At 33.2% G+C, this 26,982-nt stretch overlaps 1 protein-coding gene across 5 annotated transcripts in view; it reads left to right on the top strand.

The window, feature by feature from the left end:
- CSMD3 (CUB and Sushi multiple domains 3) overlaps nucleotides 1-26,982 on the top strand; it is a 1,176,027-nt gene that overhangs the window by 277,659 nt on the left and 871,386 nt on the right. For all 5 annotated transcript variants that reach the window (XM_044781000.2, XM_014843283.3, XM_070481504.1 and 2 more), the window contains exon 4: nucleotides 2,585-2,779. In XM_044781000.2, the coding sequence (XP_044636935.2) occupies nucleotides 2,585-2,779 (195 nt within the window). The remainder of the gene's footprint in view (nucleotides 1-2,584; nucleotides 2,780-26,982) is intronic.

The raw sequence follows: 26,982 nt of genomic DNA, 5'->3' as shown, positions 1-26,982 counted from the left end.
TTCTTCCCTTTTTCCTTTTATTCCCCCACCTAACTGCTTCTTGTGAAATAATTTGGAAACTGTTTTTTCTCCTAGATATATAATTTTATGATAATTGAAGTCCTGACCTTAATTATTTTTTAGGGGGTGAGAGGGAAAGGAGTGGATTGATTCAAAGACCACAAGTGCTGATTTCATTAAGAGTATTTCCTTTGTTATTACTGTATTTAAGAAATTGAATTCTTATTCATTTTATCAAAACTTATTAACCTCACAATCTCTTGCAGCAAGCATCTCATCAGTTAATCAAATGAATTTTCGCCAAAATTAACTATTTCAAAATAAACTGTTTACTTCAAAAGTATTTTTTAAAGAATTGCTCAACATTCACAGACAATAAATATGTTTTAAATTTTACTGAAAGTAAATTTATAGTATATGCCTTGGAGAAAATAGTAAAGTGAAATATTAGACATCACTAACCTTGGTTACTGATGTTTAAAATATTTTATAAATATCGTGTAAAATAACTTTATAAGTCTACATGTTTACAAACATTATGTAAAGAATTTATATTATTAAAATAGGTTTATGATGTATCATTAAATGGTGAAGAAGCTTAAGGAAAATGCCTATCGATAGAAACCATTGATATTTAATTAACATTAGTCAAGTTCTTTACTTTTCTACATTTGAGAATCTAAAATAATAGTTTAAACTAAAAGTAAATACTTTTTTAATGTATATAATGCAAGTTCTATGAAATCCTCAATGCATTTTTCATTGATTAACCTGACCTCATTTGAAATTCATACTATTTTTCTTTTTACTATCATTGAAAAGTTTACACAGAAAATTAATGTTCACTTAAGAAACACTCCCAAAAGCACTATAACCCTCTTAATGGATAAACAGACAAAATTTCAGCTCTGTATACACTTCTATTATGTAAATGGCCATTGCTTTTATAATGTTGCAGCCACCTCTTTGAAGCATTTTTTATTTTGATGTTTTACTTAATGTAGTCATTGATATTTTAAATATTACAGTGGCTTATAATTATTTGGTTTAGTATGAAATGATATTGCATAGAATTTACTAACTACACAAATGGGATGAGTATCAAGGCATAATGGAAACATACTTCACTTTGTGTTGCAATGTCTTTTTTGCTTTGTATTTTGCAATAATTTCAGACTTTCAGGTAAATTGTGAAAACAGTACAGAGTTCCCAAATAGTCTTATCCAGTTTCCCTTAATATTAAGTACCTGTATAACCATAGCACAATTGTCAAAACCAGCATATTAACATTTGCATAATACTGTTAACTAAACTATAGATTTACTCAAACTGGAATACCTTTTAGCCCATCAATTCACCACTGTTTGTATTTCTATTGATTATTATTTGTAAAATAAAAGTAATATAATATAATGGTAGTGTAATAGAAAATTGAGAAAGTAATATAAGGAAAAATAATTCTTCACTAACCTTGTTAAGTAGTGTAAGTTCTATTATTTCTATATATTTTCTTTCCATTTTTTTCATTTAAAGTGAAATTGGATTTTTCTTTGAAATGAATATTATTTAAAAATATCTCATATTTGTATATACAAGTATTGTATATACTTGTATATTTTTAAGCGTGAACTAATAAAATAACAAGGTTAAAGGTAAAATATTCTGGCATATCAGGCATTTTCCAGATATTTTGCATGTGATCTAATTAAAAAAAACTTCACAGGTGTATGTACTTATTATAATTGTTTTATTTTCAAGGTTAAACAAATAATAGAGCTGAATTCTAGCCCAGTCTCTCTAACTTCAAAAATATGTTCCTATTTTACTACACTATATTTTTCTCATTTACATGAAAATAAAAGTTTCTACCCAAAATGGTTATTTTATTTTTTATTTTTTTGGGAGGAAGATTGACCCTGAGCTAACATCTGTTGCCTGTCTTCCTCTTTTTGCTTGAGGAAGACTGTCCCTGTGCTAACATCCATGCCAGTCTTCCTCCATTTTATATGTTGGACACTGCCACAGCATGGCTTGATGAGTGATGTGTAGGTTTGCACCCGGGATCCAAATGTGCAAACCCTGGGCTACCAAAGCAGAGCATGCAAACTTAACCACTACACCACCAGGCTAGCCCCCCAAAGAATGTGTATTCTTTTCAAATGAATCCTCATGATTTAGGTTAAGTAGAACCATGAAAGTAATGGGGAGCATATTAATGGACCTTCATTTACTTATTACTATGTTAGTAGAATGTTAACTTTGAAGAAGCCATGTAAATGGTATTAATCTCAGTTTTAATTATCTGTAAAATATGAGTAATACTGACTTTAAAAATTGCTACAAAATGATAGAGAATATTTACATTTTTCTAGCACAAAGAATGATGCCTAATACCTATTTGGTAAAATTTAGTTCCTTTCCCATACTTTTCTGTTACATGTATTGAAATAGAAGACATTTCCCTTTGTTGTGACTCTTCTTAAAAGGAAAAGAGACATCTGTATCTACATATAATTTATAAGTCTAAGACATTAAAATATATATTAAAATAACTTCAAATTCTCCTTTCCCTCTCTTTTATAGAATTGCAGAGTAGTTCTTGTGGAAACCCAGGAGTTCCACCCAAAGGTGTATTATATGGTACAAGGTTCGACGTTGGGGACAAGATCCGCTACAGCTGTGTAACTGGATATATCCTTGATGGCCACCCTCAACTCACTTGTGTATCCAATTCAGTTAATACAGCCTCATGGGATTTTCCTGTTCCCATCTGTAGAGGTAAAGAAAAAAATAATGTTTATTTTTATGTTGATCAAATATTTATTTGACAAATGAAAACATTTTAAAAGTAAGAGTTGTAATCAGACAGTATATTTGCAAAACATGTCTGGTGCTTAGTGCTTGTTTCTTTTATAAAATCTGAAGCTTAAAGAAATACATATATATATATATATATAAAACATATGTTACATGAAAAGTTTAGAAAAATACTTGCAAAATTAGATGACATTACTTGTGAAATGAGACAGTAAAATATATGTATATTTGTATACATATTTAGGCATTGTAATATATGTGTCTTCATATTTATATTAGAAAAATATGGAGTTTATGATGTTTAGAAATTTAATTAGGCTGTTTTTTATTCATTTCATTTCATGATTTTGTTTTCATTTTGAAATATTGACTGAATCTATGAATCTTTTAAAGATTTCTGGTAGAGGACTTAGCATGGGAATTTGTGAAATTAAGACTGCTGTATAGTTTATTATTGATACTAATAAACATTGTTTGTGTTATGGGGAAAACTCAATAGTATGCTAATGTGGACATAGGTTCAAATTACAGAGCCTAGAAGATATAGCGTGTTCAACATCAGCTGAATTCAAGGATGAATCTTGCCCACAGAAATTCTGGAGACCAACATCATTTTCTCTTTGCGCTTTCTTTTCTAACAACCAAAAGATAAATGAGTTGTATCTTTTAGTAAGTTGTATCTTTTAATTAAAAGATATAACTCATTATCTTTTGACATGTGCTTCTGTAATTCCTTTACGAATGGGAGGTATGAATGTCCAACTGCTCATCTAAATTACTTTGTACCTACCTCTTAAATGTGTGGCTACAAACGCATGCAGGAGAAACCCTTGGAAATCAGACACAGCTAGCTTCTTATCCCAGCTTTGACAGTATCATGTTAGTTACCTCAGGCAAATCATATCAACTCTTTGAGATTAATTTATCTCAATTAAGCAACAAGAGAAAAAAATCCACCTGTTCCATTTGTTGTGAAGTTTAAATAAGATAGTCTAGAATTCTTTCAATGTTAGCTCCCTTTGATGCTGCTGCTGCTTCTATTACTATTACTGCTCATACTGTTATTGCTACTGCTGCTGCTATTTGTATGACTACTATTAGCTACCATTTATTAGATCACTTATACTAAGAAGTTTATAAGCATAACCACTTAAATTTCATAATGATATGAAACTTAAGCTCAAAAATTTAAAAATAATTGCTCAGGTTACTCAGTAACAGTTTCTGGGGTGGTGATAAAAGACACGAGACTCTTGGGTCAGAAACAAAGGAGAGTGTATTATTCACAGAAGTGTCAGGAGCCAGACTATTAGCATTTTGTTCCACTTCTCCAAGCCCCACTTCTCATAGAATGATATGAAGTCTGTGAGATACCTCCTCATGTAAAAGTGGAATTATAGGAAAAGAATCATGAGCTTAGGGAAATTGAATCCTTTATATTGGGCATGCCTGTCCTTTGCTCTGGATGGAGACCCTATGTCTATCTCCTAAGTAAACTTGCCCTTTGCTCTGGTGAAAGACACTATTTCTATCCTCTGAGGCTATTTGCTATACAAACGTCTTTGAAAAGATAGTCTGGTACAAAGAGCAGAAGGACAGTTGGAATCTCTGCTCACAAGATGTGCAGAAATGTTAGAGTCCCGTGGCTGTGGTGAGGATGCCAGATTTGAACCTATTTTGTCTGGTTCCAAAGCCTAAACTTGTTATGATTTGATACTTAACCAAAATAATTTTCATCTCTCTTCAAGTACTTTTTATTATAAGAGAGGAAATGGAGTTTTATATGTGAATCAGTCAAAAGATGTATAGTCATTTTTTTTTAAAGCATAAAACTCACTAAATCAAAAGGACTTAATAAGGTAATTAAAAGCAAGAAGGATGTTTAAGAGGCTTCAATAGAGCATTCCCGGTACTACCTGAAAATTAATTTCTGTTGTGGATCTCCTTCTTCTCCATCTCAGTGCAGATAAGAGCCTGTGGAGTCAGAAAGATCTGAGTCTAAATTCTGATTCTGCCACTTATTAATTAGAGGCTTTGAGCAAACATTATATTATTTTGAAAACTATTTCTTTAGCTACAGTAGGATGAAGACATAGACAGAAATACCCAAATCACAGTACCATTAGAGTTTAATGGGATAACATGTGTAAAGTGCTAGATATATATTAAGTTATTGCTTATGTTCTATCTTCCCAATTTTCTGTAGCATTTGTTACCATCTCCTCCCTAAAGAAAAGAATTACAGTCAACAACAACTGGATGGATAATATCCATTGTCCTTATATCCAAGTCTAATCCTAATACTAACACTTCTGTTTTTGTTGTTTTTGTTTGTTTTTGCCAGAGTATATACCCTACTTCCCTACTCATTCGCAAGTCCCTTTGTGCTTATATCCTTTGACTTCATTCTTCATGATTTTTTTGTGTATCCAAAAAATGGCAGCTTCTGTTTTTGGAAATTTTTCCTACTCAACTTCAGTTTGCCAAGCTCACCCTTTCTTCTTTTTAACAATAATACTAATGAATACATTTACTCATTCAGATATGTTTAATAAGGGCTTATCCTGTGCAAAGCATTATCTCATGTGCTGAGTATCAAAAGATGTTTAAAAAACAAGTCTTGCCTTTAGGAATTCAGTTTTAGTGGGGCTGATGGTAATGTAATCAAGTAATTACAATAATGTGTGATGATTACTTTAATATCACAATCTGTAGAGTGTGTTAGGCACCTTGATAAGGAAGATTTTAATTTCTCCCGGTTGAGTGGAAGGAAGTTCAGGTAGGGACAACACTTTAAAGAGAAGATTTCACAGAGAACTTGCTAAAAATACTAACTATATGGAGCAAGAACATTTTCAATGAGGCAATAATTTTCCTTTCTTGCCTCAAAAGTAGTTCTCATGTGTTTGTAATATTCACTGGCTAAAAGTGGAATCTGTGAAATCATACTTCATAGAGCACATGATCTAATTTTCTAAGGAGCAATTTATCTCCCACTAACCAATTTTTTATCAAAACTTAAAGAATAGAGGAATAGCGTATTTGGATTTTATGTGGTTGTCATTCAGTTTGAAAGAAATGATCGGAGACTATTCAGTCTATGGCTTTCCTCCTCTGCTCTTTGCCACTTGAGAGCATACTGATTCTTTAATTTATAACTTTGCAGGGGGCTGATAACCCTGTAACGATCTGCTTATTGCTTTCCCTGGAGTTTACATAAAGTCTCTCCTTGATGAAACTTCGCTTTTAGAGAGTTCTTTTGATGCTTCCTAACAATGATAGTTTAATTAAGAAAAATGAATGCCACATCAACCTAGAGGCTATGGTGCAAGGGTTTTTATATTTGTTCACAGGCTGGATGAATTTTATCAACACCATCTGCTAGTATTTGTAAAAAGCAACTAACTGCCTGATGCTGGGCTAAACAGTATTCTATAAAGAGTGAAACCAAATTCCTGTACTCTAAATCTGGAATGAAAATACCTGGCACACTTGCCTTTTCTGCACTCTCTCCTTTGATAGTGGTTTCCATGACATTTATTCCCACTGAGCTTTTATGTGGCATCAGAGTCCTTCTCAACCCAGCACTGCCAACACTCTTTACAAATTAAGAGCAGTTGGCAGAAAATGTGAAGTAGATATGCTATTCATAGGTCAAACATTCTAAAATTCTAATGGTATTCTGTATTCAGAATGGCATTTTGATATACACATCTCAGGGCAAATAATAAAAGTGTTTGTAAAAGTTCTGTGTAAATTATAGTGTTATAAATTCTCCTAAACCTGGATCTACAAAAAGTCAAACCATTTGATGGAAGAATTAGTGTATTAAGATTTAAGGAGTCAATCATAGAAAATTTAAGGTTGTATCAGGATGTTTTAGATTAATTACAGAAAATCTTAAAAGAGTGTTATATTTTCTTGATGATTTGAGTCTATTTATAGCCAAAAGTAAAGATCTTGGGATCCATATGAGGTTTCAGGGAAAGCACTGATCAGTGAAGGGATATGATGTTGTAAAATGTTGACAGAGTTTATTTTGATCTGGCAGGTGAGATCCTTTTTGGGGAAGGCTTGGATGTTAGTGATGTGGATGTCATATAGTAAATTGGTGCCATGCGACCTAAACAAAATATTTGTCAGTATAGCTGAGCAAAAGGGCTATTGAAGGAACTGTTGCCTCTGACAAAGCAAAAGAAATTGCAATTAGCTAAATTAGTAATAGGGAGTGGAAAGGGTCTTCCAAGCTTTTTTCTTGGAAGAAGACTGCTTTCCACTGCAATGTGGTAAAGAAAAACAGCTGATGGAAAAAAGAACAGAAGCTTGTTTTGTCAGAACATAATTTCATTCTCCTGCTAGAAACCTTGATTGACAATTCTGGATCAAAATATGATACCAAAACATGGAATTCGGGATGAGCAATTAAAGGCAATAGTTGGAGAAGGAGAAAGAGAAGGGAAAGTGTAGCCAGATACTTATACCAAAAGACCTCCACAGAAGTAATCAGAAGTTAGAAGTAAAACAAACAAAACAAAAAAATCTAGTAGAAAGTTTTAAAAACAAGTAATACTTTTAAAGGACACATTGTTGCCACTGGTATAAGGAGGCCGGTGGAAGGATGTTTGTGTTTATATGTTCCTATGCTCAGCGGTCTGGAAATTATCTCAAAGAGGCATTACAAAATAGAAAACTATTTATTCTGGGTATATGTCATTATTACACACTTATGCATGTATAAATGCTGAGACATGATATTCAGAAATATGATACTACGTTAATAATAGAACTGGTTGTTGAGAAAACTGAAGTACACAAGAATTAGAAATGAAGACAACTGGAAAATATTTTATTGAATTAAAAACCAAAATACATAAATAACTCAGTGTCATGCTTCTTTCATTCCCATTTAGTGATTAAACATAATAATAAGCTGCAAATTAAAAAATTAAAATATTTTCTACTGTTGGATTTTCTGAACTAGATCAAAACAGAGTCCATTTTTGTAATTCACCATAACATTACTTTTTAATGTTTTTTTTTTTTTTTTCCCTCCCAAAGCCCCAGTACGTAGTTGTATATTCCAGTTGTACGTCCTTCTAGTTCTTCCATGTGAGCCACCACCACAGCATGACTACTGACAGACAAGTAGTGTGGTTCTGCACCTGGGAACCAAACCTGGGCTGCCAAAGCAGAGCATGCTAAACTTTAACAGGTCATCATGACTGGCCCTAATGTTTTTCTTTTGAAGCTAAAATCTGTAGTTCCTTTTTTTAAAACATTTGGTAAAGAAAACCTAGTAAGTTACCACCTTCTTTTTCCTTGAATCTACTCCCAAAGAAGAGAATCTTTCAGTGTAACTCCATGAATCATAGAAAGAATAGTGTTAGTGATAAACTGTTCTATGCCAAAGAAAAGAAGAGCTCAAATGCACTGTTGAATATCAAAATGTCATGAGTCACACCATACATTAAAAATTTCTTTTGAGAATTGGGGCTTTTATGGTTTCATTTAGCTGATTTCCAAAGATGTTACCTTAAATGTTATCTCAGAAAATGTTTTAGTGCAGACTTTGAGTTTCTCCACTACACTTGCCATTTTTATCTGAGCAGCATTATTTGGGCACAACACCTACTTTCATGAGCCCTGTCATTTCACATAAAGGGATCTGATGCCTTTATGAGAATTGCTATATTTGATAGTAATGAGGAAAACACTTTGTGCATGCATTTTAATAAACAAGCAAGTTAAGCATGAATCATTTGTTAATGGGGTTATATTATCACCTCAATAACTGCCAGCAAAATCCCAGTGATGTCAGGCCACAGGGAAAAATTTATGTGTCCCAGGTCACTTATGCTTCTTCATCTCTCCCCAGAAAATGCAGCCAGTTCCATCAACAGTCAGGCCAACGCTCAATCATCCTCTCCTGTATTCTGATCTTGTTCTGAAAAATTTATTTGTGTGATAAAATGATGAAAATGTCCTGATTAAATTGTTATAGTAGTATCCAGCATGATGGAGCAAAGGACACATGATTTGTCTTTTAGGGTATCAGATCTTTGAGCTGATTTGCCCTCCTGCCACGTATTACCTGAGTGTGTTGTTCTTATGTCAACAGTTGAATATTTTTACCTATCTCAAGAGACTCTGAATGTTAGAGAGATTAGATTAAATGAGACAGTTTTTTAAAAAAATATTGATATAATGCCTAGCACATAGAAGGTACTCAAAACTTGCCAATTGTTTCCAAATACAATAATAAAGTAATTTAAAAAATAGTATGTAAGTTATGGCTATCACTTATTGTGTTACATGTGTGTTTACAAAATTTAAAAATATCTATTGACAGTTAAACATGTGCCTAGGGCTTTTAAATAATGGAGAATATTTTTTAAAACAAGAGAGTAAAAACTCTGGAAAGAATGGACTCTGGACTGATAAAAAACCTTGGTTTGCTTTACATCTCTGCCACTGAGAAGATACAGAAACCTTTTCTAGATATTTGATTTTTCAGATCTCAGTTTTCTCGTCTGTATAATAGGGGAAGTCCTTACTACTTTATAGTATTATGATGAAGATTATGTTAATGTATATAAAATACCTAATCTATAATATTCAGTTAGTAGTAATTACTGCCTTATTTCAGTTGTCATCATCGAGAAAGGTATTTGAGAACTGAGCACCAGAGAATGGACGTATTTAGGTTCTAGAACCATGCAGGCAGTGGAATTAATTTTTCTTAGAGTTGTAGTGGTTAAGAGGAACTTTGAGTCCCATATTTGCCTATCGTACTAGGTTGGGATCAGCAAGTAATACACATCGGTGGTGAAGTATTTTTCCCAAGGGTAACAGGATTTCTGAGTCATTCATTTCTGAAAGTTCTCACATTTGAAGTATATTCAGTAATTAAACTGATATCTATTAAGAAGTCACTATGCACAGGCCAGGCTGCTAAGTGCAATGACGGATGAAACAGCCCCAGGCCTCATGAAACTTATAGTCTATTGAATATGGGGTCTTTATTTTGGAAGATGATCTATTTGCTACTGTGAGTTATCACCAAAATGTGTGTACTCTAATTCCATGCATAAAGATAGAGTGGGGTTCTTGCATAAGCAATAGGTGCTGGCCCTCTGTGAGTTTCTGATACTTAGAGAGGAAAATCAGGACCTTCTATTCCTACCGTTTATTTGTCCTGTGCTCTGCTGCTGCTGCTGCTAATAGTTGTCCATGTTTTTTACATTCAACTCACACATCATTTTCCCCATTTTTCATTTGTGAGTTGTGTCTTCCTCCATTCTGGAAGCTATTTACTTTTTCCCCCCTTTTTCCATCCTGTATATAATGACTCAAACATTTTTGTTGCTTTATTCTATTGTCCAAATTTTTTTGTTGCTTCATCTGTCTCTCTTATTTTAAATTAATCCATTTTCTTTGACAATAAAGAGACAGTCATTAGATCTGTATTTTGCTTTTTAGTATTATATGTTATGATACTGTGTTGTTAATTTATAGAGTTTGGGTTTTTTCTTCCTTAATGGAATGATTTCCACTTCTTTCTCTTTCTGTACAATTCCTAGAGAAATGCTGACAATGTGTATTTTGAAAATGTGACACAACAGTTAAGTTTTCACATTCCACTTTGGCGGCCTGGGGTTTGCCGGTTTGGATCCTGGTGCAGACCTACGTACTGCCTGTCAAGCCATGCTGTGGCAGGCATTCTACGTATAAAGTAGTGGAAGATGGGCACGGATGTTATCTCAGGGCCAGTCTTCCTTAGCAAAAAGAGGAGGATTGGCGGCAGATGTTATCTCAGGGCTAATCTTCGTCAAAAAAAAAAAAAAAGAAAGGACAAAAGTTGGTTTCTTTTTGAGGCAAGTGAGTCTAAGTGTTTATACTCATTCTGTGTAACTTTGAGCCATATGCGTCTATAGAGGCTTTTGTTTATTTGAAGTGTTTTGTTTATTTGTTTTGACAAGCAAGAGTTGAAAGTATTTGTTCTAAATGAAAGATCCAGATTCTTTGAGGAAAGTATATATTTGAAGAAGTTGTAACAAATAGTTTCATAATGTTGGTCCCCAAATAAAACAGAATTTTATAAACAGTAGGCAATACTCATTTCTAACACTTACCTACATCTCAAAACTTGTATAAAGAAAGAAAAATTATATTATCTTGGTGCCCACAAAGTATTCAAATGATTATATGGTACCATGACTTAAGGAAAAATTATGGAGAATGCTTAGCCAAAAAATATATTGACAGCTACAGGGTTCCCTGTGGTGAAATAGAGTGTTCAATGCATGATAAGAACCTTGAAAAGCAATCATCTGACTTCCTGCTAGGATATAAACTCAGTGAACCACAGCAATGACCATCTGGTATTCTGTTACTCTTTGTAAAGCCACCACTCTAAAGATGAGACAAAATAATTTAGGATAAATGAATGGAGGAAGGGGAATGGTAGCCCACCAAAGACATAGAATAATGCCACATGACATCTATTTTAATGTACTAGCTCCATGTGAAATGTCCTTGTTTTTTGTGTTAAGAAAGCACAGTAATAAGAATTTTTATAGGAATCCTTCTGGAAGGACATTTGTACATTTTTGGTCTTGGGCTCTTTCTCCCCTGTGCAGTTTTATTGGTCGCCTGCTATCTTAGTAAGTTATGTTAAAGGTGTGTGTATTGAGCCATTCAGTGATGAAAGACTTTTCATACAGTTTATAATAGAGGGCAAAATCTAAATGTTGAAATTTACATGCCTTCAGAAAGTCTACTTTTGATCTATTGCTCAATGTGGTCAAAATCTAAAATCTTTCTGTAGTCACTTTCTTTACACTTTTCCCAACTGCAGATCTGATTCAAAAGAACAGAAATAATTTTCTTTTTACTTTTTAATGATTATGTATGTAAAACTGGCAATAAATATCTTAAAATTTGAAGGAGTCTTGAAAAATTAGTATTTTGTCTATCATTTTTGTTGTTCTCATATTTATGTCACTAATTTCTTGAGTTTTGACCAGGCCATTTTCTCTTTATTTACTGCTTCTTATATTTGAATATAACCATACATTACCATAACATTCCAACTAGATTAAAATATTAAGGTCACTTATTGTATCTTTATATTTAATTTATAGCTAACATTAAAAAAAGGTAGTTACAGTATAAAAACATGAACACATAGCAAAAAATATTAAGTGCAAATAAGGATAACTACAGTAAGAGAAATTAACAGAAGAGTAAGATGAAACCAAGAGTAAGGTTAATAATACAAAGGTCATGTTTTGTATTTTTATATGCTTATTAGAATCAGCATTAAATTTGGCTTTAATCTATCTGGGAACCTAAACAAAACATGATTGGTTCATAGTGTCACAAAGTAAAAGCAAGCAGTTTGTAATGGAAAACCAAACTTACTAAGCAGAGTGAAAAGTTTCTTATGCAATACATCATAAAGAAGGCACAGTCTAACTTAATGATCTATGTCCCTTACAATAGCAGTAAATATGAACTCAGGGAATAAGCTTCCCAGGGTTGCATCACATTTTACTGATTTATAAATGAGAACTTGATATTGAAAAGATTGAGAACTGTATGCATAGAATCAGTATAATCAAAATCGTGCCTATTGTCACTGGCCACTGTAAGTAATGTACAAACCCAACTATCTAGATTTAGTTCTAAACCAGTTTTGCATATTTTCAAAATTTGAATCTCAGTTTGTAAATGTGGAATTTGGCATGCATGTTAATAATCTGAGAACAGAACCAAAAGCATGTTTCTACATTAAAATGACCTTAATTTTTTTACATTTTGTTGTTAAATAGATGCTTAATTAATTTCCAAAATAAGTTAGTTTTTTTATATTTAGACATTTTATACAGAAAATTCAGTATGAGTACAGTTCACAAAGACTTCATGGTTTAGCATTAATTTGTAACTAATTACTTATAAATATAGTATCAATTATTCCAGATTTTCTGAAAATACTTCATGATTGTGTTTCTCGTAACTCCAAAATGGCTGTTGCTGCTGAATATTTGTACCTACAATAAAAAAAAGATTCTAAATGGTGGAGATGAGGTCACTGTTGATGCAACTGCATATTTAGAAAATCATCACAATGCAAAGTATTATGACTCAATAAAAATATTGGGCATTTTATTGCTCTATCCTCAAGTTTTGTTCAAAACAAATAGAATTTGATGATTGAAATGTTAGTAATAAGATGTGAAAATTATAAAAGTGTATTTTCAAGGTAAATGAGAGATAACATATTTGTATTTATATTTACTTAACAAATATTTATTGATTGACAATGATGGAGAAGAAATACACAGTAGTTGGTGATTTTAAGGAGCTTATGACTTATGGAAAGCACACATAAAATAACTGTATACTATACTAAAGTATAAACAGCATCTTCTACCATATCCCCTAAAAAAGGTACAAATAAAATGTCATGAAAATCAGAGGCAGTTAAGAATTTTTTCTTGGTTGAGAGAGGGATCACGCTTGACAGAGACTTGAAAAATAACTTATGTATTCATATTGTATTGCCTCGTTCCTTTTTTTTTTTTTGAGGAAGATTAGCCCTGAGCTAACTACTGCCAGTCCTCCTCTTTTTGCTGAGGAAGCCTGGCCCTGAGCTAACATCCGTGCCCATCTTCCTCTACTTTATATGTGGGATGCCTACCACAGCATGGCGTGCCAAGCAGTGCCATGTCCGCATCCAGGATCCGAACCGGCGAACCCCAGGCTGCCAAGAAGCCCAATGTGCGAACTTAACCGCTGCGCCACCAGGCGGGCCCCAACCTCCTTCCTTTTTATTTCCTAACATTTAATGAGCACTTTCTTTGGTTCAGAGACAGTTTTGAAATCCTCTACATGTAATAACCTGTTTAATCTTCATACTCATGCTATATACAGTGGATATCATCTAGATATGCATTTTGTAGATGGGGAAACGGGCACAGTGAGGTTAAAAAAGTTTCCCAAGTTCACATGGTTAGTAAAAGGTAGAGTTCAAATTTGAATTCAAGTAATTTGGCTCCAATAGCACATTCATAACCTCTGTATTATACTCCCTTCTCCACTGTCTTGATTATAAAAACTCCTCATTCCACTTTTTCTTTAATCTTGGCCTATATGAATGCTTAACGTTTTCCCTTAAATTAAATCTAACCAGCCAGAAAAAACAAAAAGTCTTAATTTTACAACCTACTATTTTTTTCCTCCACTTTATTTCAACTCCAAATTTATTAATAATTGTCTTGTTTCTTTGCTCTTTATCAAACACTATTTGAGCCTTTCAAGATGTTTCAATGGGTGAAAATAGTGAAAGCACTTTCTAGGTTAGAAAACAAATGTATTTAGTCATATATAATGTGTACAGTTACATGAATGTTTATGGCTCTGGTAATGTTACACATCACTTGAGGAAACTAAAAGTGAATTGACTTTGGCTGGTGGAGACAAATGTAGAGAGGAGAGATTTCAGTTTCAACTGAGAAGGTCAGTTATAATCATCTTTTGGAGAGTTTTGAAGCACAGAGTAAAGAGTTTGAAACTTATCCTCTAAGCAGGTGTAAGTTGTTAAGTATATCTGAAAGTTTTTGAGATGGTAAGTTTGTTTTTTGACAATATGGCAACTGCTGTTCATGTAAATGTATCCATAATAAATGAGAGGTCGTCAGCAATAGGCAGGTTTGTTTCCTCCATTTTTGCAAACACACACACAAAAACTGGCACAAAAGTGGAAGGTAGTTAAGGGAAGTTTCTCTTTTCCATCTGTCACAGTCCATTCAGGCTGCTGTAACAAAATACCACCGACTGAGTGGCTTATAAACAACAGAAATTTATTTCTCACAGTTCTGGAGGTTGGGAAGCATAAGATTTAGGAGCTGGCAAATTTCAGCATGTGAATTTCAGGGGGGTACATACATTCAGTCTGTGGTACCATCTCAACAATAATAATAACAGCTAATATTTATTAGGTCCTTATGATGTGTTAAGGATAGTTCTAGGCATTATATAAGAATGATCTCATTTTGCTTTATAAAAACTTGCGAATTAGGTATTCTGATTTTCTCCTTACATGTATCCACTGAGACAAATGGAGGTTAAAAAACCTTGCCTAAATTCACACTGGAATAGAGATTGAAACCTAGTAAACTAGAACCATTTTCTATTACGTCTTTTGTAACTTTCCAATGATGGTAATTTTTCCTGTGCACACTACTCTGAATTCATTGAAAGCAAGACTATCCGAATTATTTGTCAATAGGGAATGAATCCACCATCACTGACTTAGATAATTCAAGATTAATTCCTTGAGACATCTGTGAATGCTCAGCGGATAGACTGAAATTCCCATTAGCAAGGAAAAAATTGAGTGTTGATATCCACTTTAGTAACTATTAAAAGTTTAGTTAGGAACACGCTGTGGTTGGGCCTGGAACATTTTAGCAGAAAAGCCATCTTTAGATTCCTTCTGGAACTCTCTTTCCTATCCCATAAGTTTTAATATCTTCAGTACATGTTCTATTTGGATTCAACATCTAGCCTCTGAACAGACCATATTGTTCCTGGATTGCAGATGACTTCTTTAGGGATAAAAGAGAGACTTTCTAAGTAATGGTCGGAGATTAAAAGGATGTTATGTGGCATGTGGGAGGATTATTCAATGAGGACATTTTTATGATTTCCTTCCTTAGCAATCCCCAGCAGTAATCTCAAAAGGAAAGCGTTCAGTTGTGTGGGAAAAATAATGTGTCTCTATGAATCCTTCTTAAATTTAACTAAATTTAACTTTAGATAAACAAAGTATTACAAGCTATGGTTCACTTTTTTTATATGTTATGGATACACAAGGTCCTGGGAAAATTAGTTTATTTTATACAATGGCATTCTTCTACCAACTATCAAAATTTAGAATTCTTCCTAGTTTAAACTACTTTCAACATACAATCCATGTTTGGGGCAAGACTTAAAATTAAAGACAAAAAAGGGATAAAGATAAAATAGAAAAGAGAAAATATGAAACTGCTTAAAATACTCCTATATGACTAAACACTTTGTATACCTTACACATTGACATTTATTGGATTTAACATTAAAGGAAATATTACCATCACTCCTACTCTTCCAACTGAATCAATGGAAACGCTCTAGTACGCATTAGTGAACCTTGCATTTTGAGCAATTTATTATTGAGAAATACGTTAAACAACCTTGCTGAGTCTTTCTGGGATGATTGTAGAAGTAAAATTTAGTAGGATGATTTCTTATGTTATTGTAAATTATGATTTCCCAAATTATTCCCCAATAAAACTTTTTACCAAGTTATATGAATGAACAATTGAAAGTATTTGATTCCATTACTTTGAAGAACATTTATTCTATCACTTTGTGTTTTCAGAAAAATCAAGATATCATTCTCACCTATAGTTATTTAGAAAAGTGTCAATGACCATCATTTCCCTACTCTCGGATTTGTGGCTTTTTTAGTGTTGTTTTTCCCGAGCACCAGTGTTTTGATTAGCTTGTAGGAAGTGAAGTTTTCATTCTGTATACTCTGACTTAGCAGCTAGCTGGGTTGGTGAACAGAGGCCACTTCCATTGTTTTCCATCATTTGAACAATAATGCAATCAATTTATATCCCACAGTGTTAATCAAGTGACCTTTATGTGTATTTTTCTCTTATTTTGTAGGAACAAATTATTATTGAGAAGTTTAGTCATTTAATGAGAACCTCAGTCTGTTTCACTGATTTTTCTTAATTAAATTTAGATTAACTCCTTCTACCCTAATGGATAATTCACTTCAAGAGATATATTATAATGGCCTTGTATGGAGATATTTGAGAGAAAGTGACTGCATTTAGGACAAAATTAAGGGTTTGAGAAGTATTAAGAAATCTTGAAATTCTTTTCATTTTATTTAATATGTAAAAATTGACTAATTCATGGCTTGTTTCATTTAGAATAGGCTAGGTCATGTGGTAATAACAAATAACCCTACAATCTCAGTAGATTCATAACATGAAGGTCAAATTTTTTCTCAGTCTACCTATCCAATACAAGGAGGCACATGAACTCTGCTTACCATAGTCACTAGCTAACTCAGGGATACAGAGGCCCCATCTCAGAACATTTTCCCGTAAGTGCTATGGCAGGGAAAAAAAAGCACAAATGGCAATCAGTCAGTGCTTCTTAAAATTTTGGTCAGGAGGTTTCACAGAGTATGTCCATTTTGATTTCACTAGCTGAAACAAGTCATATGTCTACAAATACTTCAAAAATGGTAGAGAAGTACAAGCCTACCACAAGCCCAGAAGAAATAGCAGAATATTTGTAAACATTCATAACACTTACCACATGGCTTTAAGGAACGGACATTATATCTGGAGTTCCTAACAGGGGTGCCCCTTTTTCTTAGCTAAAAAGAACTATCGATATTGGCTAACAGGCTAAGGAATCTCAAAGACACTTGAGTAATGGGAAAAATCTTTAGAAAATCTTGCTAACTTTAAGAGGTCATCTGACGCCATCTTTTTAATTTTCCTCCATCATTCTTTTCCCTCCTAAATGTGGTGAAAAAAAGGATATTATTCCAAATTTGAGGAATATTTTCCCTATCATTAGTTTTTTATTGTGTGCCCATTAAAAATTTTATGCATAGAGATACATATTTAAATCTATAGCAATATACACATATTTATAACCAAGATGTTTTCTGATCATATATCTTTTCATAGCATTATATTTTATATGCTGTGTCCAAAGTGCATGGTTGTAAAGACCCTTCAGCTTAGGTCTGCAGTTATAGTCAGGGTTAGGCTCTTTGACTTTTGGAACGGTAAAAGAAAATATTACTAACTGTTTCAATTTGCTTCAAGAATGAAATTTGGTAACTTGCATTTGAAAACTATGGGCTTAGACAGAGTCAACTCAAATTACAGTATTCAACTTTGTTTTATTATGTTCTCTTTCATCGCGTGGGTAAAAGTAAAATTAAAAATGCAGAAATAGTGTATGGGGGAATCTTCCTTATCATACATATGGCTCACGAATGTTTCTGTCTCTTGTTCCTGCCCATATGCTCATTGTAAAATCAGTAATGTCAGCCTTTCTTTCTGCTGGTGTCTTCTGCTTTTGTTTTCTTTTTCATTTTTTGTGTGGAAGTGTTGACCTTGTATAGGTTTAGCACAAGCCTATCTTATTCAATCATAATTTTCGGCACACTAAGTGGTGATAGCAATGTTTTTGTTCTGCTTAGATGTTTGTGAACAAATACTTTCTGTGTGAAGTCCCACCCCTCCTTTTCCTTCTACTACTAGTTGTGGAAATGATTTAAAAATTCTTCATCATGAAAGGTGATTTATAAATATATTCTAAAGAATTGCATTTCCCCAGGAACCTCACTAGACGCACAAATGTTACAGTTTAAAATTCAGAACAATGCTTTGTTTAGCGTTGTAACTTTTCAGAGAATAGCATAAATTTGATTTCTTTGCTTTTCTCTGTGAGGTAGCCATTTTTACAGCTGTCACAAAATTAGATTTAAATTCAGCATTGGGAAGTTATGTATGCACAGAGAGCTCTGCTTGTAATACGTATTTCATCCTCTAAAAATTTAACTACCTCTGCATTTTGAGCATCTATTTCTGAAATACTGAATGCAAACATAGAAAGCATGTGAAATGCACTATTGTTTTCTTCAATTCCATCAATGTCTAATGTATTTAGTGTAAGTTTTTTTAAGAAAATACATCTAAGGACCTTTAAATATTAACAATACATAAAGCTGTGTAAAAAGTTAATTATTTTGGAATAAGTAAACTATATCAGATGAAAACAGCACCATATTGTAGCATACAGAAATTTCCAAGATTTTTACTTCTCTTTGAAGAAATTAAAAAGAAAAAAAGAACACTGTCAACAAGCATGAAGGTTTTAAAATTTGCCTTACTTGAAAGCTAAGTTAGCCTGCCACAGTGTCATATATACTGGCAAAAGACATGAGACTCCTGGGTCAGAGACAAAGTCCTTTATTAATCAAAGCACAGTAAACACTGCGAGTTTCGTTGTTAAATCAGTTCTCCTTGCATAAATTGCCTTCCGAATACCACAAGACAATATGAAATAAAACAGTGAGTTTCTGTCACAACTGAGGAACCCCAAACTTTGGAAACTCCAATATTTTAAATGAAGACTTCTGACAAATCTGCTCAACATTTGACCCAAAGGGAGTCATCATTTTTGTTATCCTTGACAGGAAATCTCCCCTCTGCTCCAAAGACGCTGTCTGTATCCTCCAATGCTGTTATACAAACATCCTTATAAAGAGAGTCTAAAACAAAAGCTGTGTTGTGCCTAGCCATCCTGGAGTCAAAGGAGATAAAGGGATAAAAAAGAACATTGATCTTGTCTTTATTTAAAATTTTGATATCTTGCTTATCATAGAATTTTTGCATTAATTTTTTATATTTTTAATGTTGAATTATAATTTATCTTGATTACTACATTTTGGCACCTAAAATTAGTGCCTCACTTACATGACTTTAGTTCTTTCCCTGTAAAAGCTGATATAAAGTTTCGGAAATGCTATATTATCTAACAAACACAAACTAACTTTATTGCTTGTTTTTGGCTTCAAATTTCATCTAGTTAAATAAGGTTAACCAGATAAGATTAAATTCTGTTCCACAGGTATATTTGTACTAAGATCCAAATACATTCTTCCCAAGGTCTACTACTTTCTTTTTCTTCTAGTGAATTTAAATATTTTGGTGCTTGCCTAAATATTGTAATAACAGATGTCCTCACAGATGTATAGTATACTACTTTGTGAAATTCTTGTCTAAATTTAACCAGCTTTGATGATTAAAAATACAAAAGTTCTTAAAATACTTCCAAAGATTATTTTTTAGATATATGATATTGTGAGTCTTACTTTGTATCAGGGATTCTAAGAAATATGACAAAATCCAGCTGATTTAGATGGTTCTCAGATGCTTCTAGTACTTACAGTAGGTAAAAATAAGAGGAACACAAACACCTCATTCCCTTGAGAGAGCATGAGCTCTGGAATAAACCATTTATATGTACTTTAGGACTCTAAAGTATAATAATATAGTTCAATAATAATAATATAGCTTGATATTTTCCCAAAGTCCCTATTAGTGGCCTAAGAGGTCCTTATCCTTAGGAGTTAAGCATATGCCTTTCAGTTGTAAATTATTTTAAAAGGTAGGCAATAGCCATGATAGAGATGAACATTCTTAGTAAGCTTCCTTATAATATAAAAATGTAAAATCTGTTTTCCCTTAACCTTATTTTTTGTTGCAGTAAAGTATATGCAACCTAAAATTTACTGACTTAACTGTTTTTAACTATACAGTTCAGTGGTTTAAGTATATTCCTTCTGTTGTACAATCATCACCACCATCAATCTCCAGACTTCTTTTCATCTTGCAAAACTGAAACTCTATACCCATTTAACAGTAACTCCCCATTCCTTCCTCCCCTGTCAGCTGCTCATAGTCAGCATTCTTCTTCCTGTCTTTTTGATTTCGACTGCTCTAGGTACCTCTTTTAAGTGGCATCATACAGTATTTGTTTTTTGTGACTGGCTTATTTCATTTATCATAGTGTCCTCAAGGTTCATCAATGTTGTAGCATATGTCAGAATTTTCTTACTTTTTGAGGCTGAATAATATTCCATTGTGTGTATATAACACATTTTGCTTATCCATTCATCTGTGAGTGGACACTTGGGTTGCCTCCACGTATTAGCCACTGTGAATAATGTTGCTATGAACATGGGTGTACAAATATGTTTTCAAGACCCTGTTTTCAGTTCTTTGGGTTATATACCCAAAAGTTGAATTGCTGGATCATATGGTAATTCTATGTTTAATTTTCTTAGGAACCACTATACTGTTTTCCACATTGGCCGTGCCATTTTACATTCTCACCAAGAGTGCACAAGGATTCCAGTTTCTCTACGCATTGGCAACACTTGTTATTGTATTTTTTCAATAGTAGCCATCCCAATGAGTGTGAGGTGGGCCCTTAACCCTACTTTTAAAAAATCAAAATACAATACAAGCAGACCACTATACTCTTTCTAACATCCTTTAAGGATACGGTAACCCTCTTTTAAGGTCAGATATGTGAAAGTACAGTTGTAAAAAGAGAAAGGCTAAACAGGAGCTATGGAAAATTTATTTATTTATTTTTTTATTATGCTGGACACTGGAGATACAACTATAGAATAAACAACAACAACATAGTTCCTACCATCATGAAGAGAATAACCTAGTGACAGAGATAGATACAAGTAATCACAGAAAAAATCATATAATTACAAATTACGGTGAGTGCTATAAAGGGAAAAGTCTAAAAAAAGACGAGATACCATTAAAACATATCTGCTGTTTGTCAAGAAAATTTTAAGTTGTTTCATATGATCATAACTTATGCAGAGGTATTGCAATTGTATACAATTTTACTTACAACATATTTCTATTTGGCATTGTGGGAACCTGAAAAAGAAAATCAATACGCTTAGATTTCTTATAAGGTTAATAAAATAATTTTCCTTTCCTAGCAATTTTTGCTTTTCCTTTCTAATATAAACTCCATTTTGGCTGCCAAGCTCAGAATGCTTGCTGTTGGCTTGCTGCCAGTTGTAAAGTACTTAATGACGGGAAACAAAAGAAAAAAAATCTCAAGAAAATGAGTGATCACCCATAATGCTGATTCTCTAACCCTTGATTCCGGTAAAGAAAGGAATCGTTTAGATCTCATTATGGAAAACTGTAGAAGCTGGGGGGCTTCATATACCCACCTCCTAACAGTTCTTGCATTGCCTACATCTCTTCTGTCAGTTGGCGAACCGAGAGGCCTAAATGTTGTCATTAATCACTCAGTGTGTGGTTACATACTGAGTGTATCTGTGCTAAGCTTCCTACTGTATATGATAGGACCAAACTTATTGTCAGAACCAACATGGTCTTAGTTATGCATTTTTCCAACAAAATTAAGGTGTTTGTTTTCTTTCCCAAATTATAATATTCTCAGGCTTGCTCATTTGGAATTAATTTCAGACAGAGAAATATTCAAAATATCTATTTCTCATACAACTATACTTCCACCTTAATTTCTTTTTTGCCTTTGAGCTTTTCCTGGAATATTCAACCCTCTAGTCTTGCCTCAAAGATGATACGTTAAAGTCTCCTGATGTTTTGTGCTTTCCATACTCAAACAACAGTTTGCACTATTTAAATTTATAATGTTATTCTTCCTTTGCTTCCTAGATAAAAGTGCCATGAAAGACAAATACCTTATGATCTCACTTATATGTGGGATGTAAAAAAATAACAAACCAAGCTCATAGATATGGAGAACAGATTGGTGGTTGTCAGAAGTGGAGGTTGGGAGGACAGGCGACATGGGTGAAGGGGAGCCAGATTTCCAATGATAAAATAAGTAAGGCATGGGGATGTAAAGTACAGCACAGTGACTATAGTTAATAATACTATATTGTGTATTTGAAAATTGCTAAGAAATTAAATCTTAAAAGTCTTTATCACCAGAAAAATAATTTTATACCTATGTATGGGGCAGATGTTAACTAGACTTATTGTGTTAATCATTTCACAACATATACAAATAGTGAATCATTATATTGTATACATGAAACTAAGATAATGTTAATAGTCAATTATACTTCAATAAAAAAGTACCATGAATATATACAATAATTAATTTAGCAAAACAAAGAAATAGAGGCCAAGAAAATGAACTTTTAATGACCTGCTTATGTGTCATGCGTGTGCTTGATGAGGCTCATCAGCAGAACCCTTGTTGTAATCGCTCTATGAGGTAGGCATTATCATTCTTTTTTTTTTTAATAAAGATTTTATTTTTTTCCTTTTTCTCCCCAAAGCCCCCCGGTACATAGTTGTATGGTCTTAGCTGTGGGTCCTTCTAGTTGTGGCACGTGGGATGCCGCCTCAGTGTGGTTTGATGAGCAGTGCCATGTCCGCGCCCAGGATTCGAACCGAGGAATCACTGGGCCACCTGCAGCAGAGTGCGCGAACTTAACCACTTGGCCACGGGCCAGCCCCAACATTATCATTCTTTTTAAGATGGAGAAATTGTAGAATGGTTACTAAATCAAGTCATAACAGAGTAGCTGATTTGGCAATTTTTATAGGATATTTAAATTATCATATTTTCTGGTTGCCTTATCACTAAAGGAAGACACTTTTCCACTCCAGTAATAAATTTCACTTTCTTCCTTACTGCTATCAGTAACTATTAGAATTTTTTTCTTCCTTTGTTTAATTGCAGTCTTGCTTAGTCTCAGGCAAAATTATAGAAGGTAGACCATAATACTTTATTTTCTATTATTCTCTTCGCTATGAGGCACCAAACTAACTTACTTGTTCAAAGGAAATGCCTATTTATTTTAACTCTAGCTTTCTGAAGAAAATACCCCCATCATTAGGACACAAGAGAGACAAAATTTATATTTCTTAAGTCCACACGTGAAGTGATTAGCATCTTTACCAAGTGTGGTAGCAATGGGAATAAAAAAGAAGGATGTGACAAATATTACACATTCAAAAATTCCTCCTTCAAATGAGAAAAACATAGTGTATACAAAATATTTCCACGCGCCTTGTCTCTTTTCATCCTTAGACCAAAGCTCTGAAGTAGATATTGTTATATTCAACATTTCTTCCCTTATCCACTCCTCATACCATTCATCTCTTCATTCTGCAGCAACTGCACAATGTGTTTACTTCCGTTATTCATTTCTATTGCTCTGAATTCAAGTATTTATTTACATAGGGAGCCTCACTGTAACATTTTTGAGCTCCCTGAGGTTGTGTTCTGTGTACTCAGGACTTATCCCATAGTAGTCACTCAATAAATATTTATCGAGTAAAACGAGTTTCAGAGGTCAAGAAATTGAGTTTTGCCAAGAAGGCGACACTTGTTAGGTGACAGTGCTGAATTCTTGAGTTAGGTGACTCAACTCTTGTGACTATTAATTTCACAGCCTCCTGACTCCAGCTTTGATGCCCTCTATTTTGCTTTAATATATTTCAGTAACCAAAACTTCCATGATATTCTCAAGCAAACTTTCCTTTTAGTCACAGTCAGATGTCTTGTCAGTAATCACCACTATTAAACTGTTTTGGTTTATAATTATTCAGTTCCATAAATAATTTTCCTCTTAAAAGCATTAAGTCACTTATTCTTTTTTGTACGTAAATTTTGTTCTGTTTGCAATTCTAAAAATTACGTGAAAACACAAATCAAAATAAAAAAGAAGTGAACATTAGAAAAATTTGCCAAGGAAGATATATTTTACATTTGTGGACTAAATTTAACTTTTATTGGAATGCAGTTTATCTTATATTGAAATTGATATGTATTTTAGAATACAATTAGAGTGATAACTGACTCATGCGATAGATAGGTTCATTTCTTACCTCTCATAGCATCACAGGCCTAACAGAATTCTTGTAAATCATCTAATTTGATATTTATGGACCTAAACAATCGTGAAGAAAAAAAGACATACATTTCCTATCATGGACCCCAAATAAGAAGGTAGAGGAGGAAGTAAAAAGAGTATGACTGTGATCACTCAATCTGAGTGACAGCCATTGTCTGAGCAGCAAGAACGTATGACTAATTTCTATTGCATTCCACTAATTTTCACCACTCTAGTGACTGTGAATTCACAATCTTTCCCTGTTAGGACAACTCTAAATGGAAGCCTTCTGTTATGTTGAAGTGAAATTCCCGTAAATTCCCTTTAGTGATTCATATTGTTCCATTTGGTGCCAAACAAAATGTGTCATCTTCTTTGCAAATGACAGGTGAAGAAATATTAGAAAACGTTTATCATAGTCCTAGTGCTCATTACGAAGTTTTTCCTTCTCCAGAGCAGTCATTATTTGTTCTCTTAATTATTGCTTTTATAATAATCATGAATCTTGTCATATTCCTTTGTATTTATTGAAATCTCACTTAGAGGGCGAAACTCAGCTAAAGAAAGAGTATCTCAAACCGAAAAGGCAGTGAGTGAAACAAAGAGAATTTTTCTAACTAGGTGAGACTATACACTAAAAAGAGCTATCTAGAGAAAACTAAATACATAACATAAACTAGAAAGGACTAAAAATTAACCAGTCCCATCCCCTAATTTTATATTGTTGTTGTTGTAATTATGGTTTGTAGCTTAGGTGCAGAGGATTGCATTAATCTCGTTTCTTATTCCTGGAACACCGTTATCAGAATTCTTTGCAAGACTTCAAGACCCCTTTCTTGTCTGGGTGTAGGTATTTATGTATGAATATATGTACATTGAATTCTCTTTTATCCCCATTCCATACTCTCATGCATCTTTCCACATAAGGAACTGCTCAAATGTGTATGTTGCATGCTTTATTTTTGTGTCCTTATAAAATATGGAGTGTTATTTTGTGTTTATATGCTTTTTAAATTTACATAAGTGGTATTGTACTACTGATCTCTTGCTGTTTCTTACCCTTCATTCAGCACTATGATTTTAAGCTTTGTCCAAAGCTCTCAACTTTGACTGGACAACCTTCTATGAAACATCTAGTATCCTCAGGTCCTTCCAGACCAACTGGATAAGAATCTCTGTTAGGCAAGAACATCAATATTTCTTTTTTGAAAGCTCTTCAGGTGGTTCTGATACCATACTGTATGGGTTCACATAGTGTTAATCCACTGTTGCACCACGGCTGGACGCCTAGATTGCCTCCAATTCCCTGCTACCACAAATAATACTGTGATGAACATTTCACCATGTAACTTTAAGGCCTCTCATGTAGAAGGTACTCTGGATATGTCCTCAGGAGTGTAACTGCTGGGCCATAGGTACAAATGAATTCTTGATTTGACTAATTATTTCTAAGCTCTTCTCCAGAATGGCCACACTTCATTATATTCCCACTCATAAGGGATTGATGTTCCTGTTATGTCTTGCCAAAACTTGGCATAATCAGAATTTTTAATATTTTCCAGAGAAGTTCACTGTTTTCCTAACACCATACAGTCAGATAATGGCAGAAATAAAAGTCAAGTTTAAATATTTTTGACTCCAAACCATATGTTTTTTTTTGTACCGTGTCAAAGTGTCTGTAAAATAACATGGTTTATTTGATTCTATTGTTGATCTTCTGTCAAAATAAAATGTCAGTTATAAAACTGACTAAATTCCTTCAAGTTCATGAGAAACTTCTATTAATATTATAATATTTTAAAATCAAACAAATTTGTTGTCTCTTCAAATTTACCTTTCTTGCTATTTTATATATCCCTATTATTGTTTCATAGTATGCTTTATACATTACATATATATTTCCTGTATTTGGGCTTAAAACAAAACAGATTGACCCAAGTAGTCTTCACTGGCTTCTCAAAAGGACCTTAGCACAATTTTTAAATTGAGAAAAAAAAATTGAAGGTGTGAAAATAAATATTAAATAAGAAGGCTAGAAAATAGATTAGGATGTTTCACATAAGGGAAACAATGGATTACACTTGCCTAAAGCATGAAATGAATGTGGTATTAGATAGTGATATACAGAGCAATATGACAGTTATGGGCCTGCCAACATAAAAAAGCTTTTCACCTGCAACTATTATGTATTCTCCAAAGTTAAAACCTGATTTACTTTGCTGTGATTCTAACATTTTATCCAAAATAGTTACTCATTTAATTATTGATTAGCGGGAAATTATTTGGTCTCTCAAAAGAGATCTTTTCTTTTTGTGAGATGCTAAATATCCTGAAATTATGTTTTTATGAAACCCTGTATTTTCCACTCGCTGTTTTCTTTTTAATTTTGCTATAGATTTTGCTCATCACAGAATTTATAGTAGTAATTCAGAAAGCTAGAGTCGTTGTTATAAATGTAGACATAGAAGTGATAGAGAGAAGTTAGTTCTTACTTTTTCCAACACTATTTCACTTCTTTACTTTTTATGGCCTAATCTGTTCTATCCCAAAACTTTAGTCACTAGTATTAATATAGATATTAATTTATTAATATCTATATTAATATATATATATAATTAAGGTGTCATTACTAAATATT

Source organism: Equus asinus, chromosome 12 (assembly GCF_041296235.1).
Source record: "Equus asinus isolate D_3611 breed Donkey chromosome 12, EquAss-T2T_v2, whole genome shotgun sequence".
Classification (NCBI taxonomy): Eukaryota; Metazoa; Chordata; class Mammalia; order Perissodactyla; family Equidae; genus Equus; species Equus asinus.
This window is presented reverse-complemented; position numbering and strand designations above follow the sequence as displayed.